Consider the following 23,102-nt stretch of genomic DNA (forward strand, 5'->3'; position numbering starts at 1 on the left):
ACATGTCTTCTAAGCAAAGAGTAATTGCTGAATTTGTTAAGTTTCAGAGGGGGTGTACTCATTTATGCTGTGCACTGTATATATATATATATATATATATATATATATATATGCGTGTATATGTGTGTTCGTGTGTTATGTAAACATGTAAAAATATATAACATGTTAAACTAAATAACTTCAATAATTAACAATTCTGCAGTCTGATCTATGATAGAATGCATTACACAACAATAATGTAATACATTTTACAATACGGTTATTTCACATACTACTAAAAAAAACTAGAAGTCTGTATACAGTATACACCGCACTGCTTAAGTATTCAGTAAGCGAGTATTCCATTCCTTACAGAGCTATGGTACCTCTCAACAGTATCTTACAATCAGAAACCCTTTATCCATAGAGCAGGAAATGGTTATGACATGTGACCCCTAAACTCTGAGTCCTCTGAGTTCTGCCAATGCAAAAGAATAAAGAGCTGCTAAGGGGCATTACTGATGCTGCACCTCTCAAAAACGGGTCACTACCTGGAGCTGCCCAGAAAGACAAAGACGAGAAACAAGAGAAACAAGGAGGGAGAGAGAGGGGGAGACCTCTCCTGAACTCTCCATACGTAGACTCAGCTGTGTTTTAAGAGCGGCTCTACTGAGTGTTTTAAGGAGTGATTACCCGAGGGAGTCTTTGTATGGCATGTGGTGCGTGTGCTAAACGAGGTCATCACAAGTGTCCCGTACAATAACTGAATTAAGGACAACTACCAAGAAAAATGTGTTTCTTCATGATAAAACTAATTATATCAGTGCTTTCCAAAATGGTTGAAATTTACTTCACACACCAAAACATAAATTACCAATCTGCCCATGCAGTGGAATTCAGTCATAAGCCTCATATATATTCACCAGCCTCTTCAGCACTGACCCGACAGAGCAAGAATAGAGAGCGAAAGTCTGGTGAAAGAACCATTCCATTAAAGATAATTGGGTCTGTGCTGCAGTTTTTCATGCTCTGAAAAGTCCATATAAACTGGGTTTCTCTCTGACAACAACAGCCTGAGGGATCCGTCAGGCCTGCAGAGCTGGGTGGCACAGGACTGAATGGATCAGAGACGGGCTGAATTAGAGAGGGTCGCTGTTCCCCATCACTAACCCTTCATTCATTACACACTCCATCCTAAGGCCCTCCAGCTCTGGTTTTATCGCACTTCCTATCTGTAGTTAAACAGTATTTAATAAACACACACCCTAATATTTCTCAATGGTGTGACTGCTGATTAAATTTGAACAATGTGAAACTCTCATCAGACTTTTCAACAAACGATTATATTCACATAAGGCAACCGATCGTATCTATTTTGTAAATGCATGTTATAAATATTATTGAACAATTCATCCATGTCTGTTTAAATTTTTTTTTATTAAATATATTTTTATTTATGAACCCTAAGATAATGCCCAAAGTCTTGTTTTGGTTTCCATGAGAACTATAGCTTAAATATAGTTGGACAGTTTGAAGTTGAGTTACAAACCACCAAAATTCTCATTGAAAACAAATATCATTACACAAGACACATTCTGGTAGGCAGAAGGGGAAGAAGAGGAGAATCAAGAACACGGCTTGTCAGCAAAGTGGCCCATGGGCCAAAAGTAGCCCATTAATCAATTTATACAGCCCTTTTATAATTTATATAAATTTATACAGAGCTGTCTGATACATGAGAGTGCTCTCTTTACAAAACTGAAATCAAAAGCACTCAAGTGGTCAACAATTACAAGGCCAGAGCACAGCATGTTTTCAGCTTCCAATGGTCATAGTTCAGCTACTTTCTAAACATGACCCAGCACATCGTAATCACACATATTTGATCAAGTCACACTCAATCAGATGTATTTATGCAAATAACTTGACTGTTGACATCAAGCATTAAACTGTTGCAGCTCATTTGTTCAGAGTGTAGCGTAAAAAGTGATATCAGGAAGAGCCACTGAACCTGCATACATACAATGGTTGGTTCTATACAGCTATGAGTCATTCTTAAGCTTGAACATCATTAAATCATCTTTTTGAATTTACTCATTAATGATCATGTGTACTGTGTATGTATGTGTGTATGTGTGTATAGTGTAGAGTGTATATGTGTACAGTAGGACAGCTGAATAAAGACAAATGTCTGTCTATCTTCTCAGTCATTGAGCACATTAGGTGTGTTTAGTTTTGTTTCTCATGATAACATTTTAGACTTAAAATGAAAATGCTATATTCTAATAACTACTTTGAAAAATGTTGGCCTTCCTCTAAAATGTTCATTTGGATAATCTGGCTTTCGAAAGAAAGTAATTGAAGATCCCTGATTTCAGAGTAGAGAAATAAGTACACAGCAAAAGTGCTGAGAGCAAGAGAGAGTGAGAGAGAAATCCTGGGCATGTGGAAAGTTGTGTCTTAAATGTGTGTGTGTATTTGCACTCTGCACTGTGGGGCTTGTATAAGGTTGTCTGAGAGCAGTTAGAGAAGGAGAATGCTTGAAGAGGGGGAATGTGTGCTGGTAATTGCCTCGGTTTGGACATTTGCCCTGGAGTTCACAATAACAGTCATATCCTCTCATCTTAGAACAAGGGCCAATCATACCTCATGGCTATGCAACTACCCTCTGCAACACAATATAACAGGAGTCCACAAAACAACCACTATTACTGAACTTTAATCCCAAGAGTGATTATTGGATGCTGGGTAAAGTCATTCTCTATTTAAAAAACTGAACAATTCAATATGATTAGTTCACCCCCAGTGAACTTGACAATTACAAAAACTAGATAAAGTACTGATTTAACAATAATTCACAGTTAATTTATGCACATAATTCATCTTGCCACAGAAAAATATGTCAGATGACTGTAATATCTGTTCCAACACTGCCATGTACATGGACTTTGTTTACATCACAGCTGCACAATACATTTCACCCAAAAATGAAAATTCTGTCATCATTTACTGCACATCTTTCTTTCTTCTGCAGATAATTAGGGTCCAAACAACACTAGACCATACTGACTTTTATTGTTTGGAAAAAAAAAGATGAAACATTCAAAATATCTTTCACAGAAGAAGGTCAGTAACACAGGTTTGTAATGACACAAGAGTAAATAAATGATGACAGAATTTTCATTTAGAATTTTCAGTTTAAAAAATAGAAAGGAGAGGAGAGGAGAAGGGAAGGAGAGGAGAGGGACTGAACGATTGCTGCTCTGTAAAGTAAAGCCATGATGCTCTTCTGTGTGAGCTGGAGAGGGTTTGGAGAGGGGCATTTCTGAACCTCGTATCACACACTGCAATTAGTGTGGGCTGAAGATGCCTCTCTGTGTGGGAGAGAGAAATAATGCTGGTGTGCAAAAACAAGAAACGGCTCTGTGGACTTTTATTATGTTGAATTGGTGCAGGGTATGTAGGGAGTGGGATCTGTGAAGTAAGGGACGTCCACCCTCACAAGCACTTAAAAGATGGCTGATAAAAATTTGTAATGCTGGTCCTGAAAAAAAACAAATGTGCATGTTGTTTCCTAAATATAATTTTTTTTTCTGCTTCCACAGTACACCTCTAGTAATTTACTATTCATTCACAACGTTTGATTTTTCCGCACTTCTGGAAGTTGTTGACTATATGTAGGAAAGATGTTCAGTGATGCAGCTGGTTTCAAGACAAAAATCTTTTTTTGAGATGAGGGCATACAGGTGTACCAAGATGTATATTTTGAGACTATTGGGTGTTTAGAAAGTTGTTTTGAAGTGCAGGTTTGGTGCAAGAGGTAGGGTACAAGGGACTTTAGAATATGGAATACAAAACCATAGCTTTTTGTGTCAAGCAAGGGAGAAAACATAATTAATTAGCTGAAACAATTTGTCTGTAGCTAATACTTCGCTGATGGCACTCCAGCTATATATGCATAATACTGAAGGTGTAGTTCACTCAAAATTTGTTCATCTGAAGTTGTTTAATATAAAAAAAAGTAGTCAAAACAATTGTAGTGTTATATGGCTTCTGAAGCCCTATAATAGCTAATAAAACACATTTGGGGCGACATGAGTGTGAACACATGACAACAGAATTTTTTATTTTCAGCTGAACTACCTCTTTAATGCAGAAAAGTCCATGCTAATATAACTGCTGTTAAAGAGCCCCACTGAGAGCCCTCCTAGCCAAAATAGTAGGGCGAGTGGGCGAATTAGCACTCGTCATTGACCCGACACATGACATTATACAAACATTTCTGGGAAGTTTCATCCCTGACAAAGCCTTTAGTAAGTACCCAGCCCATCTAATATTAGAAAACTCCTGTAGCTTTAGAGGGCGAACGTACCTGCGAGGACCCTATTGACGGATGAGTGTGTTGCCAGGCCCGGCTGCCCTCGCTCATGGAAGATTCCAGCATACGGCAAAAACTCCGGCAAGAGGAACCGCCTGGGAGAGATGGAGGGAAACATGTGAACCCAAGATTTGAGAGTTTTGAGGTTGTGTAACATATCAGCATCACATGCATATTTCACAGAGAAGGAAATTCCATAGAGCACTGTGAAAAACTCAGTAAAACAATATATCCAGCATGACAGATGAAATGAAAAAAATAAATAAATAAATAAATAAATGCAGATTTTAAATGTAACTGATAACAAAACTAATTTCAATAGACATTTAAATTGTAAACAGTATCAGTAAAAAGTTTAAATAATTTAATTTTTTTCTTTAAAGGGGTCCTATTATGCTTTTTAACTTTTTCAACTTTAGTTAGTCTGTAATGTTGCTGTTTGAGCATAAAAAAGATCTGCAAAGTTACAAAGCTCAAAGTCCAATTCACAATGATATATTTTATTGAACAGAAATCACTTTTCAAAAACTACAACGAACGACTCGTTTGGACTACAACGCATATTTTCCGGGATTTGTGATATCAAAGGACGAGACCTGGTTGAGCTGCACTAAAGAAATGTGAAAAATAATGTGTTTTTCGAACAACCTTGTATGAGAGCCTGTTCTAGTACACCCCCAAAACAAAATCAAGACTTTGTAAAAGAGCATAATAGGACCCCTTTAATTCCCCAAATGTGTGTGCTATGTACACTACTGTTCAAAAGTTTGTAAAAGAAATTAATACTTTTATTCAACAAATAAGCATTAAATTGATCAAAAGTGACAGTAAAGTCTGTTACAACAGAATTCTTTTTCATAGTGTGAAACTTATGTGAACTTTCGCTTTGAACTTTCTATTCATCAAAGAATCCTAAAAAAATGTATCAGGGTTTCCACAAAAAAATATTAAGCAGCACAACTGTTTTCTACATTGATAATAGAGTAGACTAGAGTAATGGCTGCTTTGCCATCACAAAAATAAATTACATTTTAAAATATATTCAAATTGAAAACAGTCATTTTACATTGTAATAATATTTCCCAATATTAGTGTTTTTATTAATATTACTGTTTTTAATAAAAAATGCAGTCTTGTTGAAGATAAAACACATTTGAAAAAACCTTACTGACCCCAAACTTATATTAAAAGTAGTGTATATTTCTAATAATATAATATTTATTTATAATATTATTATTATTATTAGAATATTGTGTCATCTCTCACATCAACTGTATTGAAATCAACTGTGAGTCAAGTCTCCTGTGTACTTCTTGTGCCAGCAGAGTGCTATTTGTATTACACACAACACACTCTCAGATGGACGCTGTCCATGTAGGCAGCAGGCAGTGAGGCAGCTCACTAGGTTTTGGAACAGAGTTAGCATGTATTTCTGGTGCGTTGGCATAAACAGACTAAAAGTGTTCCTACCTGGGCATAAAGCGACCAAGGGAGGGGGCAGACATGCGTGCGTTACGAGGAGCCCTATGTCTGCTTCCATTGTCCCTGTACACACACACACAGACACACACACACACAAACACACAAACCAAATGGTCAGCAACAATAATAATTAGATCAAATATAACTTGCTTAAAATAATTTGTCTTTTATAATTTTGGAAAATTAAGTCAAAGTGTGAATACTTAATTAAACAGCTTAAGCATTTCTGCAATAATGTTTTTAGCTGAATGAGAACGTCATCAGTACGCTTACAAGGTAAGAGTGGGAATGAATGATAAAGAACTGAAAAAAAAGAAAAAGTTTATGAAAATTTTTTTTTGGCAGACATAAATATTAATATGAGAGCTAAATGAAAGACTGATGGGTTTCATAAGTATTCTGATGAATATGGATCTGTGGTCCCAGACTGCAGTGAACGCTGAACTCTCCAGCCAGCGGGTGGAATTATTCATCAGCTTAGAGGAGGGCATCTAATCCGTGCCAAAAAAAGAGAGAAAGAGAGGGGGAGAAGAGAAGCGTGGTTTGGAGAGGAGAGAAACACTGATATTCAACTAGTGGAGGGGTTGGAGAGAGGAGAAGAGAGACATTTTTTGGAGCATTAATGGTTCCATAAAAGAACTAAAGCCATGTGCACAGACAAGTTGGCTGCTTCCAAAAACAAACAAAATAAAAGAGCGTTTGCATATTACAAATATGAGTCTGGATTTTATAAAAGTTCTCAAAATAAGAGAGTATGGCTTAGATTTTTAAATGTCTGAAAATGAGATTGCAAGGGACATGTAATTTCATAATTTGCTTATGGAAAAAACTGTAATGGCTTAGTAAATTCAAAAAATAGCTTATTTTTCAACCCCCCTGTGCCCCATCTGCCTTTGCAGAGTCTTATTCAATGTCTTAACAGGCGTCATATACACACAGCCGGTATCCCACTACTCACATATCCCATGGGCACCTATTTCATTAGAACTCATTATAATCATTACACTTAATTTGCATTATAGTTAAAGGTGAAGTAAGCGAATTTTGCCAAATGATGTTGATATTTGAAAGCACCAAAACAAACACTCCCATAGCCCAACAGGACCTTGCCCCTGTTTTGATAACTAAGCCCCACACGTACGTACACAACCCTGGCAGCTACGATGGCGAAATCTGCTACGCCTGCCAATCGAGTGTATGGTGCCATCAATAAGTGAAAGCGATGTGTGTTACTATGGTAATTCAGGTCGAATGTGTTTGGTAGTTGTGTGTGTTGAATGGTAGGGATGCAGCGATTAACCGGTTTCGCGATTAACCGCGCTTTAAAACATCACGGTTAATTAATCGTAAAGGTTCCGCTAACCCGAGTGTTTCTGTTACATGGAACGGAACTGTTGGAGCTTGCGCAAAACGAAAACAAAGTTACACTAGCGGTGCACCAGCTTAAAATGACGTGCTTATCAGAGCTACTTCATTAACTTTGTTATTTACTATCCCTGTTGTAGTATTATTCATAAGTAAAAACCAACAAGATTTTTTTTTCACCATGTTTCCAAATTCTCTACCCCAGGTCCGAAAGAAATGTAAAGAAAGTACAAACTGAAAACATTAAATACAGAACCGGCTTTCTGACAAGATGCGCGTTAAATATCGCGTGCGATTTATCGTGCAGCCCTAATTTCTGCCATATGTACATTGACTGACAGTCACCACTGATAAGCTACCACTAAATATTGTAGAAACTTAATTTGCTGTAAAGTTGCTTTGCAATGATTTGTATCGTGAAAAGCACTGTACAAATAAACTTGAATTGAATTGAATTGAATTAATGTTGGGAAATGAATACATGCATAATAATCGTCATAACAGTAAAACCGTGATTATTCCTCAGACAATAATCGTACCAACAAAATCTATAATCGTTGCATCCCTATTGAATGGGTTAGCTCCGTTTCACGTGGAAGACGACATTCAACACCCGGCACAAGAGGAAAGCCACCACTGGAAATCTGCTCTGACATTTATGCGGGTGTCAATGGGACTTTTTTTCAGAATTATTATTATTTATTTATTTTTTTTATGAAAAAAAAAAATCCTTCTATAATATATATTTATGTATTCATTGTGTATACACTACTGTTCAGTTTTGAGTTTGAGGTCAACAAGACTTTTATTTATTTATTTGATTATTATTTATTTTTATTTTTTTGGAAAATATTTTCATCCAGTAAGGATGAAAATCCTGTCTATTATTTTGGCATTAAAAGAGTTAATTACATTTTATACGTTTCAAACAATTATTTTACATTTTTACAATATTTCACAATATTACCGTTTTTCTGTATTTATGATCAAATAAATGCAGCCTAGGTGAGCATAAGAGACTTCTTTTGAGAACATTACCATCCAAATGTTTGTGGTCAGTAAGATTTTTTAATGTAATTTGTTTAAATATCTGACAGCGCGAGCAGGTGGGCTTTCCTAGCTTGACCAAAGTTTGTTCCTTATCTACTTAAACATAGTGGGGAGCTTTTCCTTGTCATTGTTTCCTTTTTGCTTGATCGGGGTTGTAAGTCACTATTCTTAGTAAACGAGGGTTCCTACACATTTTCCATCTCTAAATTCCATTCTTTTCAAGACTCAAATTTCCAAACCTCTCAGTAGATTTTCAGACCTTAAAATAAATGGTTCATAGAGCATTGTTTTCAGCTTTATATTTGTTACATAGTCATCTGTAAATATTTTTATTTTCTCAGGGTTTTTTTTATTGATTTTCTCGAAGTGATAACATACAGAGCCCCTAAAAAAAAGCAAAAAAAAAAAACAGACTTTTGCACGCACACACAAATTAATAGAGATATATTTGAGGGTAGTACGCATCATCTGTGGAGAAACAATGACACGAATTGGGCTGATGGCACAGTACGGCTGTGTGCATTGTCCAATTTGCCAAGTTCAAGGGTTTATAAAAAAGGCTGGTACTATAAAAAGCGTTAAAAATGTGTCTTTCTTTAGGGCAGTATGTCACATTTCAAGGCTTTAAGTCTGCTTTAACGCATACTCTGTGGCGGCCAAAAAACCTCACCGCGAAATGGGCTGATGGCACAATAAGTGGCTCAGTGTGCATTGTCCTATATGCTAAGTTTAATGGTTTCTCGTGCACACATGAAAGTCTGTATATTTTTTTATTTTTGAAAAGATCCTTTTAGAAACTCTGTAATGCGGTGCTAAGAATATCGTGAGAAGAAACCCAAAACGCTTATAACCTGCATTTTTGCATAATGAAAAAGTGCACTGACCTTGAATTCATTCAGTCGTGTCTGACAATCACTAAACAGCTGCCATGAAAACACACTTCTTGTATGATAAATGTATTTTCATTAAATTCTTAATTTTCTATTATAGAAAATTAAATAGGGGCAAAAGTCTGGACTCTTCCAGACCTGGAAATGACTCAAATCAAATTCCATACTTTTCCAAACTGCTTAGGAACCCTGGTAAACCTGCTGTGAAATAATATGTATTTTGAAAAGCACAATACAAAACTTTGATTTGAACTGAAAACACAACAGATGAGAGGAAAAATTCTTCTCTGACTTATATAATTTCACAGTTGTCTAGCTGGAATAAAGCAGCAAGCTCAAAGCAGTACATTACTACGTCCCATCGGAATTAAAGTGCATTTCAAGCCAAGGCTAACGCTAATGCCAAGCACTATAAGAAGAGATGCCACGGGCAACTCTGGTAAAATTGTTGGCAAGCTCAATAAGTCGGTTGAAAAGCAGAAATGATGACATTCTGGGATTCAGAGCCTGCCTTGTATGTTTGTTGGGTTGCTTAGCAACAAAACAGGAAAATAAATCCATAGAGATTTTTACGAGCGGATGAGAGCAGGTTAGAATGCAGAAACAATTTGGCACAGGCTTTATGTGTCTGTTATTGTTTACTTACTCAAACTCCTCAAAGTCAACTTCGTTGTTCTCCATGCTGGGGGCAGGGCCAGGGGAGAGACTGCTGGGATTGGAGGACAGGTGTCGGGGTCTGCTGGGGGGGCGCAGAGAGCGCTGGCGAATGCTGTCACGCCGAGACAGATACTGGATCATACGCTGTGCATAATATGCTGCAGGGGACAACCTACACACACACAACACAGATAGAACCCACAGTGATGTTAGATATTTACTAGGCAACATACCAAACAAGTCATCCTACTGTTTCTGTCCTGACGCATGAATCAAATAAATACATGTACTAAGAGATGCACTGATACACAATATGTGTGCCAATATAATATTGGTATACTGCCAATACTGATACAGATACTTTAGAATCTTAAACTTATGAACTACAGCTGTGGTTTCAACCATTCAGCACTGTAACCAGTCACAAACTGTCTGCTGAGTACATTAAAGCAATGGCCAATAAGAGATGTTTAAGTTAATCCATATAACATTAGTATAGACAAACCAATCCAAATGACTCAGGTATAAGCGGTCTGATTCACAGATAAACATGTTGTGTTTCACTTCCGTTCACTGAATTAGTGACATTTTTATGTTTGTAAGTAACCATCTGACCTTTTCCACCCTGACAGGAACCTCCTCTGATCATCTTCTGTTTTTAAACAACTTTTGTGCACAGCTGATATATACTTAAAGGATTAGTTCACTTTTGAATTAAAATTTCCTCATAATTTTCTCACCCCCCATGTCATCCAAGATGTTCATGTCTTTCTTTCTTCAGTCGAAAAGAAATTAAGGTTTTTGAGGAAAACATTCCAGGGTTTTTCTCTATATAGTGGACTTCAGTGGGGTTCACTGGGTGGAAGGTCCAAATTGCAGCTTCAGTGTAGCTTCAAAGTGTTATACACGATCCCAGACGAGGAAGAAGGGTCTTATCTACTGAAACGATCTGTCATTTTCTAAAAAAAAATTACATTTATATACTTTTTAACCTCAAACGCTCGTATTGTCTAATTCTGCGTGAACTCTGTGCATTCCGGTTCATGACAGTTTCATGACAGTTAGGGTAAACCTTAATTTCTTTTCGACTGAAGAAAGAAAGACATGAACATCTTGGATGACATGGGGGTGAGGAAACTATGAGGAAATTTTTATTCAGAAGTGAACTAATCCTTTAACGGAGACATATTATGCCCCTTTTTACAATATGTAATATAAGTAAGTCTCTGGTGTCCCCAGAATGTGTCTGTAAAATTTCAGCTCAAAATACTCCACAGGTCATTTATTATATCATTTTGAAAATGCCTATTTTGAGTGGAAGCAGAAACACGCAATTTTTCGGGCCTGTCTCTTTAAATGCAAATGAGCTGCTGTTCCCCGCCCCCTTTTCCAGAATAGAGCTGCGCCATTACAGCTCAGACCTGCTAAAAACATCTGTTTTGGTTCTGATTATCATGTTTATTGTGCTAAATGAGATGGGAGTTTTTCGACCTACCCTAACTGTTTCGAATGGGACTGCACAGAGTACGCATGCGCATTGCAGAGCTACACAAGACAAGCGTTTGAGGTTAAAAAGTATATAATTTTTATTCTTTTTTAGAAAATGACCGATCGTTTAGCTAGATAAGACCCTTCTTCCTCGTCTGGGATCGTGTAGAACGCTTTGAAGCTACACTGAAGCTGCAATTTGGACCTTCCACCCAGTGAAACCCCACTGAAGTCCACTATATAGAGAAAAACCCTGGAATGTTTTCCTCAAAAACCTTCTTTCGTATCCACTCAATGAAAGCTGCATCTATTCTCATTTAACTGCTCAAGCTGCTGAGACATTAGTTAGCATTTTGGAAAAGGGACTCGCTGAATGAAACCCACAAAACTAAAATCCTTTGTGCAGTTTAGACCGGAAGAGCATCTGGAGTTTCATTCTGTCTTGGACTAGTTGAGCAAGGACATCTGCCACCAGCTTGGAACAGATGAGCTTAATGCTAAGACAAACAGCTAAACTCCAAATAAACCACAGGGTGTGATAATGGTCACACATCCTTACCAATCACAAAGAGAATTACTGTAATTATGAAGCAAACGAAACAGAATATTGTCCCTCACAAACACATACACACACATACAATTGCAGGGACAGAAACTTGGCAGAACTTTTTAGAGCTCTAAGGAACTGAGAATCAGCCAAATCAGTGACAGTCTGTCTGAAAGAGCCTAAACACAATGCACACACACAGTTTATCAGCATGTGTTCGAGGACGTGTTTTTTTCGACCAATATACAGACAGAGAGAGAGAGATCAGGAAACAACCATGTCATATAGCGCCAATTACTTGTGGCTCTGAATGTGTTGGAGTCAGACTATCCCTCTGCTCGGATGGCTTCTAACACCAGGTACATTCTGCTCAGGGGGAAATGAGTCTGTTGTGGTAATTCACAGGTTAGTGGCGCGTCAGCCAGTGTGTTTGTGCGAACCTGCCAGCGGGAGTCCGTGCTAACAATCTGTCTAGATCCTGGACCACAGCTGATTCCCCAGAGCTCAACAATGACTCACTAGCCATGAACTCACTTTATTATGAGCCTCGCTCAGAGTCAGAGGATGCTGACAGGCTATGTGAGTGTGTGTTTGAATTAGGGAGACATTGGGGTGCTGGCAGGTCTGAAATGTCACACTGCTGACCGGCAACATGACACACAGTCTTCCTCATTACCTAGACCTCACCGGCCAAGTGGCATGACCATGAGATGCAGTTCACGCAACACTCATACACACACAATGAATCACCTGGCCGGATCGGGATAGATGGGGTGGTCTCGTGATCCAGAGACGTCATATCTGGAAAGAGACATCATGGACGACTCCAGCAACCTCCTACAAAACAGAATTACATTGCTTTGCATATTTTTGAATTGTGAAGACTTTCACCTCCTGCTCATATAAAGAATCTCTGGACAGGACATCACACAAAGAAGACGGAGACACATTTTCCTCCAATTTGCACTATGCAGTTTCTACAGTAACACTCCCCACCATGGGCCATCACAATCATTAAAAATCTCATTAAACTGAACAAGGACATTAGTATGCTCATTACCGACTGTTATGCAAAGGCTAAATGAATGTAATGTGTAAGTAATGATGTGAGCTCTGCCAGGCCTGGCTAGGAATCAGTTAAAAATCTGTTAAATTGGGGAATTTGTTAAAGAGCAGGTCATATGGTATTTTAAAGTGTCCTAATATTGTGTAGGAGTCACCTACAACAGGTTTAAATGCATCTAAGGTCAGAAAACATTGTAATTTTCTCAGAATATACATTTAATATTAGAGTCATTTGCCAATGATTTCGAAACGATTCGTTCCAAGCAAGTTCGGAGCAAACCCCTCCCTTAGCGAATTATCAGAACTATTTCAGTAAGACAGTAATATCGTGCTTTACCTGGAAACCTAAAGCTGCACTAGGTATACATCACATATTAGCACAAAAACGAGATATTTTGAGCACTCAATTGAAAATGTACACATAACGTATCAATAGTACTTACAGGTTGTGGTTTGGAGAGCTTGTTAGCCCAAATTAAGAAGAGTAGAAGCCAACAAAGATAAAAGCCAAGATTAGAGAAGCAGTCCTTGGTAAAATGACATGCACACAACAAAAGGTTCAAATTGTATTTCTGTGGTATGATTAACAACTTTGCAGATTGTTTTCATTTAAGGATAGCTACGTTATAAACTGCAAAAGAGATATTTTTCAAAAACCCATATGACCTGCTCTTTAAGTTTGAGTTTGTACTCAAACTTCCTCACACACCAAAGAGTATGCTGAAGGCCATTAAAAGAGGAGACTGAGACCTGTGGACGAAAACATGCTGCCTCGTACTGTCAGGGCACAAAGCAGGACGGACAGTTGTGTCGCAAGCGGGGCATTTTTATTCAGCATGAGTCAGTGTGATGTGTGTGTATGTGAATGTTTTTGGTGTGGGTGTGCTCAGCTCTTCATTAGAATGCCATCTTCTGCCCTTTGACTCACACCAAAAACAGAACGGATCGATTCTGACTCCTTTTCACACATTTGCTTTGTTTGCTCCCTTTGACTCTTAAAGATCAAGATCTGCATTTTAACAGAGATGAAGCAAACAAGGCTCTTTAAAAATGCACAAAATATTTCAGAACCCTCCTGTTCTGGTAATTCTGGTAACTAGGGCTGGGTATCGAGTTCGATACTTTTTAGGCACCGACCGAATTGCCTCGATACCATCGAGTATCGAAAAACGTCTCGTCGTTCGGTACCAAATTTCGATACCTAAGGGGTTAATCTCATCAACGTCAGTAAGGCGCAGATCGATCAGTGTTTGAGTATCGATATCGAAAATTTTTGAACGATACCCAGCCCTACTGGTAACTCGTTTTGTCTACAAACTTTGCTCCATGCTCAAAGCTGTGAGTCAGTAACACTGAACTGGAGCGGGACTCGTGGGAGACCGTCAAATGACAGAGTATTAATTCTTGTTGCACTTCTGCATAAGTGAAGTGTGATACTGTTTTTTGTTGCACAGCATTGGCCTTAAAACGCAGCCAAATCACAGCACAGCCATGCACATGGGTCAGGATGTTCGGTGACATGAAAAGAGGAGGACTGTGTGTTAGAGTGCAAGTACATCATCAGAATAAAGGCCCATAGGCCACTCAGTGATGGAGATCTGTGTGCATAGTTACCGCCACATATGCAGTGTGATGAGCTACTGCCCCCCAAAGGACTGTAACTGGCATTGCAGGACCCCTTGAGGGGAGTAATCTGTGAAGACTGTCCCACATTTTACATCAGATTCCTTACAAAAGTGCCAATGTGATGAACTTCAACTTAAGTTAATAAAAGTGGATCGATTAACTTAACTGCAGCACCCAACAAAACCAGACTTCTCTTTATGAGCCAAGTGGCCTAGGGTTTGCATGGCTACTTATTTGAATTAGTAAAATGTGACAGTCCAGAGAAGCAGTTGAATACTAGGCCATGAGTCAATGCTTACATTAAATGACTCAACTAGACAGAGTGCAGCATCAGCAGTCTGATCCAGGGTTCATAAGGACATTAGTAACAAATAAAAATACAGGACTAGTTTTACAGGGCCTTAAAAAATAGTAGTTTCCTAAACTGGTGATGCACAAACACATTCTATGTGTCTTAAGCATAAAAGTCTCACTGTAGACTAGCAACTCACTCTTCCTACATTGCTATGATGAAAAGACTACACATATACTACCGTTCAAATGTTTGGGGTTAGTAAGATTTTATCTGGTGCTAAAGATGCATTAAATTGATCAGTAATAGTCAAGACATGTATATTACAAAAGATTTCTATTTCAAAAAAATTATGTTCTTTTGAACAAAAGAATCCTGGGAAAAAATCATCACAATGTCCACAAATATTATTAAGCAGCACAAATGCTTTCAACACTGATAATAAGAAGAAATGTTTCTTGAAAACCAAATCAGCATATTAGAATGATTTCTGAAGAATCATGTCATACAAATGGCTGCTGACAATTTAGCTTTGTATTTGTAATATATTTGTTATTGTAATAATATTTCACAATGTTACTGTTTTTGATCAAATAAATGCATGAGCATAAAAGACTTCTTTTTAAAAAATGTAAAAAAATTGTGCCCACATTTGAATGGTAGTGTACACATACACTAAGTTCACTGAAAGCACTTTTAATCACTCTTCAATAGAAGATGCCGTTTTTCCAGATATTACAATAATTAAATTAAATTCAACTAAATTCAAGAACTGTCAGCACTTCCGAGGACCTGGTGTTCCTTACAGCTGAGAACACAAGGGTGAGAAATGAAAGCTCACAAATCTCAAATGACAGCTTCATTCTGCTTGTGTTGCTATGAACAGCATAAATACAACAAACATGTTCCTTTCACTTAGAGTTTCTGTCAGTTGCAGATACTTTCATCTGTTATAGGGGTCTTACAGCAGTTCAGGGTGAAATTTTGACTTGCATGTGAAGGCTATAAATGAACTCAGTCCATTTCAGAAGTCCGCCATGCATTTCACTTTTGGCATGCTTGGTGAACACAACAAGCTCTTCTGAAATTTACATAAATCCAAATATAAAAACAATGACATAAAAACAAATACACTGACCAATCTCTATGCAATTCCTTTCTGGTGAGATTTATAATTTATGTAGCAAAATGAAAAAAAGACACTTTGTTTGTCACGTCACTCACTTAAAGTTTATTCATCTATGCTGTGGGGAAGTCACAGTGTTGATATGCAGATAAGCTATTGAAGAATAAGAAAGATTAAAATTATATTTGACATGACATCAAACTCACAGCTGGTGTGTTAGCACCAGAGCACCTCACGCAGAGCTGTTGCTCATTTCCAGGGTTGGGGAGTAACGGAATACATGTAACGGCGTTACGTAATCAGGATACAAAAATCTAGTAACTGTAATCCGTTACAGTTACATCAAAAAACAAAGTATTCAGATTACAGTTACATTTTGTAAAAAGTGGGAATACTATCAGGATTACATTTGTTTAATTTAAAATTAAATAAATGAGTATTTTGACATAACGCTATATATTTAGCGCTGCTTCATCATAGTTCCTGGTAGAGCCCTGAACGGGCCTCAAATATAAGCCCTAGCCCGGCCCGTGTCCGACAGCTTATCAGAATTATCGGCCCGAGGCCCCGAGCCCGTCTTTTTTCCCCTTCTCCCAAAACAGCTTATACTAGACACCGACTCAGAAAACACTAGTTTATTAGTAAATAATTCAAATATCTCCTTACTATTTCCCCCTGACACATTCATGGTAATTACTTTTGCTGGGGCTTTGCGGCAAGCTTTAGCCTATTGCGTGCATTTGAACGCAGATCTGTTCAGCTGCGCTGACGGCACTCTCGCTCTGCTGCTGCGGGACACTAAACACCGTCGAGCCGCTGTTGACAGTCGCAGTAGCACGGTCTCGTGTTGTTTCCACCAGCGCGGCAAATTTTTTTTTCATCACTAATTAATTGATGGCTAAAATATAAAAATAAGGAGAAGCCTAAAACAGTCCTGAGGCCCGGCCCACGTCTGAACTATGATGTGAAAATTGGCCCGAAGCCCGGCCCTAGGGGCGTCAAAAAGTCGGGCCCGGGCTGAAATGCAGGCTTAACTATTACTTACTTACTATTACTTATGACTTATTTACATATGTAACTTGAAGTAATCCAAAAGTAATCAGATTACATTACTTTTATATTGTGGTACTTGGATTACGTTACTGAATACTTTTTTAATGAAGTAATTTGTAACTGTAACGGAATACATTTTAAAAGTAACCCTCCCAACCCTGCTCATTTCATATGCGAACCATTTTCAGCATTTGTGCTTTAAGAAACAGTCCCTTCACATATGAAATGAGTAACAGTGCTTTGCTACACTCACACGCAGACTTCCGAGTATGCTGTCAGGTCAAATACAGTTTGCACTGCCAACAGCATCTTTGCAAACCCTGCATTGAATTGTGACTGGATTACAAAACAATCTACACTGCAATCAGTTGCACAAACCTTTCATATGCTACACGCAGCCAGTAATAACACAGTTCGACAAACTTTCACACATTTAACTCTAATCATTATTTGCCTTTTACAAATTGTAATATAATTGGGCTCAATAATAAGGTTGGCCGGCTGACCTAGGGCCTGCGTCCAAGTGTTTCGGGAAGGAACTGTCACGCCTGGGATCTCTTACAACCCACTCTATATTAGTTGATATTTAGATACAGAGTCTACAATAGTTCAGTACATCACAGAAAACCAAGTATGTTTAAGTTTGTAAGGCATTCAAATGCTCTAAAAATATTTTAAGTGTAATTTATTTAGTCTTCTTCAGTGTCACATGATCCTTCAGAAATCATTGTAATATGCAGATTTGGTGCTCAAGAAACATTTCTTATTATCAATGTTAAAAACATTGTGCTCCTTAATATTTTCTTGGAAACTGATACATTTTTTCAGGATTCTTTGATTAATAGAAAGTTGAAATGAACATAATTTGAAGATTTTATAAAAATCTTTTGTAATATTGTAAATGTCTGTGCTGTCAGTCATTATTGAACGGTTGAGTATATAAGGTCAAAAGAGAATTGTTTTTTTTTTTTTTGCAGTGGGGTCAGTGAAAACTTTGGCAAGTATAAGTCTGAACCACTGATCCCAATAATTATTTTAGATGAGCCCTATTTCCTCCTATTTACCTCACTGTTTCTAAACATCAATCGGCACTGCTGTCATTTAAATGTAGATTGCCATGAGCCAACATCTAATATCAATAAGATGCGAAAATTAGTCATTAGTGCAGCTTAATTTCAATAAATAATCTTTTTGGACTGGTGAGGAAACTTGGTATGTTTTCTAGTACAATGAAAACTTTCAATATCAAACAAATAAGAACGTTTGATTCCTCATGACATGACCTCTTTAAGCATTCAAACAAGACTGCTGCCTCACCTGCGTAAGTAATCGTCATCTGGTGTGTCTTCAGGCATTTCCTGGTTTATGGCTTCTTGTGATACATTTGTTGAGCGAGAGGTGGCGGACTGCCTGTAAACATGCTCTAGTTGTCCAGTTTCCTGGTTGAAGACCAGCCCAATAGTCTGCTCCTCCTGCTGACCAGTTGCTGTGCTGCGGGAAAAGGGAACATGAGGCTCTGGGGCGTCTGGGCTGGGCTCCATGGGTCTGTGTTCCAGTAGGTCATGATCAGAGTGAGAGACTGGGGCTACACTGTGGAGGGCAGGACTAGTAGGTTGCCAAGCTGCATTTCTCTCAGCAGATGTCGGCTGACCTGTTCTCTCCCAGCGCCTAGTACCCTGATTGTAGGTGAAAAGGTTGTGGCAGACTCTACAGCGGTTCATGTGACTGCGTGAAGGGTTTTCGTCACTGGAGAGTGGCTGGTAATGAGATGGACCTGGTTGCTCTGGGTCCATGTTGTTATTCAGCATTTCCTGAGTCTGCTGGTCCTGCCTGTTGCCCTCTAGAGGCTGCACCAGGTCCTGCATTCGCTCACACTCCATGAAATAGCGGTTAAGGTTACACTGAAGAACATTGCGGATGAAAGAAGGGCTGCTGTGCCCCGCTTCCTCTGGTGGGCGCTGCCTGCTAGAACTAGTCCCTGATGTGCTGCCGCTGCTATGAGAATGGCCCAATCCATCACTAGCTGAGGTGTAAACAGGTGACTGGCTAAAAGTCCCTTGTTGTCGCAGGACAGAATGCAGGCTGACAGAGGAAGCGCTGGTTCTGGGTGGAGTCATACTACTACCTCGTCCATTAAGCACACAGCCTATCCAGTCTGGCCCAGGGAGACGGCCTCCATCTTCCCTGCCTGGTGGTTGCTGCCGGAAAGGTGGGATGGGTGCCATTCCAGCCACTCCCCTCCTCCCAGAGCTAGAAGAAATGTTCCGCACGTTGCTCCCGCCACCATACACGCAGCTAAATGCTGAGGGCCGATTTGAAGCATGAGATTCAACAGGAAACCGTGGTATTCGCGGCTCTGTGCGAGCAGAAGAAAAGGTAGATGCATGTGATTGTCCCTCCAAGGAGGCGGAGTCGGAAGGGTCCTCATCAGGCGGAGACGAAACCCGTGTTGATGAGCAACGGCTACAGAAACACACTACTCCGAGTGACTGAACGCAACCATGGTATGGCAGTCGGGATCGATCCCTCAAAACAGTGTAACGCCCATACGAATCAGAGGCCTCATCACTGGAAGCAGCAAGAGTGCCTCCAGACTGAGGGACGGAGTTGCGGGAAGTGAGGATGTGCAAAAAATTGTGCAAGATGGGTGTGCGTCTTACAGGCTGGGAATGGAGGAAAGAGCGCTGACGGAGATGAGGCATCTCCACACTGTCCATTGGAATCTCAGGATCATCGTCATTCTGCAACGCACAAATGCAAGCATATGTATAGTCCCAAATTTTAGAGAATAGAAATGTCTTGTGCTTAAACAACAAAATTTCCAGCAAGACTCACCTGTTGGTTTGAAGGGTTTACAATGGCAGTTAGAATATAGTGACCCAATGGATCAAATCTCACCAACCTGCAAAAAACACACAAAAAAGTAAGGAATAGTTCACCCAAAAATTAAAAATCAGTCATCAATTACTCACCCGCATGTTTTAAACCCAATCGTTTTTTGCTCGTCAAGCAAGACCATTTGAGAATCTTCTTACCATGTTGAATGAGCTCTATGTATGTGCGTTAATCAATGTTTATATGCGAATAAAAGTTTAAATTAAATCTGTTCATCATATTAAACAATCGTGTATCTTCAGAAGATGGAATAAACCGCTTAATTGAGATTTCTTTCACAAACCTTTTAAAGTATCAAAGTTGAAAGGTGAATAGACTTTCAGTGGAAGGACAGAAATCTCTCATGTTTCGTTAAAAACATGTTTATTAGTCTTTTATGGTTCTTATGGGTTTTTGAACAACAAAGGCTTTGAGTGTGTTGTTGATGACATAATTTTCATTTTTGTGTGAACTATCCCTTTAAATTGATAAAAAGTAAGCACATCAAACCTGACTCTCTCTGTCTCGCTAGCAGTCTTCACCACAGTAAAGGGCTCCTTCCGACTCCAGTCCCATAGATGCAGCTCATTGTTGGTGGCAATGAGCAGCAGCTGAGCAGTAGGATGGAAAGCAAGGGATGCAATTGCTGAGTTACTCTCTGTGAGCCAGCTCTCACTGCCTCCCTGAAACAAAAACACACAATTCTTTTGAGCAAAATTAAGCTGTGGCAACAAATCACCCGAAAACAAAACAAAAACATATTAAAGCAAAGAGTAGAACGATTACAAGTTGACCAAACAATCTTTGAATACGTGTATGGTCAAGACTTACATGCAGGTCCCAGATTCGAACCTCTCCATCCAGGCAGCCAGAAGCAATAAGACCAGGGATGCTAGGGTGAAAGGTCAGGCACCAGGGTGTCCGGCGGTGACCCACTAGAGAGTGAACACACTTTCCTGTCTTAACCTCTATGATGTAGATGTTGTGGTTCACATGGGTCGAGGCCATTAAAGACCTGTGAAGAGACAAATAGCAAAAACACCTCTCTGATTATCTTGTTGATGATAGGCCTTAACTGGAAAAGCCTGTGACCAGCCAGTCAGTTTATTTAGCAGATCTGTACTGAAGACTATGAGAAAAAAGTCAGAGTGGTCGTACCTATCAGGACTGAAGGCCAGAAGAAAGGTTGAGCGGGGGCTGTCTGGTAACTCCACTTTCTGTGACACCGAAAGAAAATAAAAAAAGAGCAGTGATTTTACCTCAGTCACTTCCAAACCACAATATTAAGGCCTGTTCACAACCAGGACGAAAACTATTACGATAGATATACAGTAACTATTAAGTGTTAATAATCATTTTAATTCTATGAGAATAGTGAAGTCTCATATTCTATGAGAATAGTGAAGTCTACATCTATAACGATAATGACATGGAGGAACTATATTGTTGGAATCACTTTGAGAATGATTGTTTTACAGCCGATGAAGGTTATAAACATTGACAGCCGATCAGAATAGCTTGCGCATTTAAAGCAGAAGACTGCAGCATTGCAGCACAAGCTTAAAATAAACAGAAAGTTATAATTTGTTGATGTGGACGCTAGTTATTCGTATAGTTATCGTTCTTGTTGTGAATGGCCCTTTACGGGTGCTGGGCAGAGTGTGTACTTTTTCCAAGTCAATTTTTGACAATAATTATGAAAGAATAAATGTACATGGCTATAAAGCTATTTATTTAGAAGTTCTTTAGAGTTTTTGTATTTATTTAGAACCTCAAATAGTACCTAAATCCTAAAGCTCCACAGTTGGCAAAACAAATAAAATAAGGTTGTCTTAATAATATTGAATATTTCCCACAGAACAGGCTACAAGTCAACAGATGACAGAGATCAGTGAGTCTGTTACCTGGCTTTGCCATTTCATGCGCTGTGTCTTCTCCTCCACAAGCTGCTGCAGGATCCTGTGTGAGGAAAGGCCTCGTTCTCCTCGCTCTCGACTGGACAGGATACACACCGAGTTCTTCTGTCCCACCTTCATCTCCACAAACTCTTCCTCGCTCCGTCCCTCTCACACCAGACCCAGAGCCGTCCACCGGCTCACACACAGCTAGACCACCACTGCTACTGCCACGCCATCATTCTGGGGGCAGAGAGAAATAAATCAACAAATCATCGTAAAAATAAAAAAGGGCCAACAAAGTTCATGAATATCATAACTTGGCTACAACTCAATATTAATCTGATGACAATGAGACAATTTCCCATAATTTCTTGGTAATTTCAATTCCATGTAAAATCTTCCAGCATTGTATCTCACCACAAACTGCCTCTAAATATGGTCTCTGCACAATCAGCACAGGTGTCGAAGGAGATTACAAGGTGTAAAAGAACATTTTAATGCAACACTACAGAGCCAAATGATGATGTATCCTGGCCATGTCACATGAATAGGCAAGCCATGGAAGAGCAGTGTGAAAACAATCGAGCATTGTTACAAAGATTACGAATACACATGTGCAATGGCAGAATTACTATATTTAATATCTTACACAGAAAAATAGAAACTCTATTGCAGGGTTTAGTTAACTAAAACATCAACAACAACAACAACAAAAAAAATACATTTAAAAAATACTTAAACTTATTTTATTTCAGCTAGTTGCCAACATTTCACTTAACATTTTCATTTAGTTTAACTTGATGTACTAAACTGATTAAAACTATAATAAAAATGAATAAGAACTATATAGAAAATATATAGGAATATATAGAAATGATATACAAACAAAGAGTAGAACGATTACAAGTTGACCAAACAATCTTTGAATACGTGTATGGTCAAGACTTACATGCAGGTCCCAGATTCGAACCTCTCCATCCAGGCAGCCAGAAGCAATAAGACCAGGGATGCTAGGGTGAAAGGTCAGGCACCAGGGTGTCCGGCGGTGACCCACTAGAGAGTGAACACACTTTCCTGTCTTAACCTCTATGATGTAGATGTTGTGGTTCACATGGGTCGAGGCCATTAAAGACCTGTGAAGAGACAAATAGCAAAAACACCTCTCTGATTATCTTGTTGATGATAGGCCTTAACTGGAAAAGCCTGTGACCAGCCAGTCAGTTTATTTAGCAGATCTGTACTGAAGACTATGAGAAAAAAGTCAGAGTGGTCGTACCTATCAGGACTGAAGGCCAGAAGAAAGGTTGAGCGGGGGCTGTCTGGTAACTCCAC

At 38.9% G+C, this 23,102-nt stretch overlaps 1 protein-coding gene across 1 annotated transcript in view; it reads right to left on the reverse strand.

Annotated features, from left to right (window-relative positions):
- Nucleotides 1–22,006, reverse strand: part of LOC107742579 (activating molecule in BECN1-regulated autophagy protein 1-like) — a 71,564-nt gene extending 49,558 nt beyond the window's left edge. The window contains exons 1-10 of the mRNA XM_016555618.1: nt 21,777–22,006; nt 21,031–21,089; nt 20,704–20,887; nt 20,383–20,555; nt 19,834–19,900; nt 18,316–19,739; nt 12,587–12,673; nt 9,791–9,973; nt 5,828–5,902; nt 4,352–4,452 (exon numbers count right to left, since the gene is read on the reverse strand). Of these exons, the coding sequence (XP_016411104.1) occupies nt 4,352–4,452; nt 5,828–5,902; nt 9,791–9,973; nt 12,587–12,673; nt 18,316–19,739; nt 19,834–19,900; nt 20,383–20,555; nt 20,704–20,887; nt 21,031–21,089; nt 21,777–21,908 (2,485 nt within the window). The 5' untranslated portion in view covers nt 21,909–22,006. The remainder of the gene's footprint in view (nt 1–4,351; nt 4,453–5,827; nt 5,903–9,790; nt 9,974–12,586; nt 12,674–18,315; nt 19,740–19,833; nt 19,901–20,382; nt 20,556–20,703; nt 20,888–21,030; nt 21,090–21,776) is intronic.
- Between the last annotated feature and the right edge of the window lie 1,096 nt (nt 22,007–23,102).

This window comes from Sinocyclocheilus rhinocerous, unplaced genomic scaffold, assembly GCF_001515625.1.
Source record: "Sinocyclocheilus rhinocerous isolate Xijiao unplaced genomic scaffold, SAMN03320098_v1.1 scaffold587, whole genome shotgun sequence".
Lineage (NCBI taxonomy): Eukaryota > Metazoa > Chordata > Actinopteri > Cypriniformes > Cyprinidae > Sinocyclocheilus > Sinocyclocheilus rhinocerous.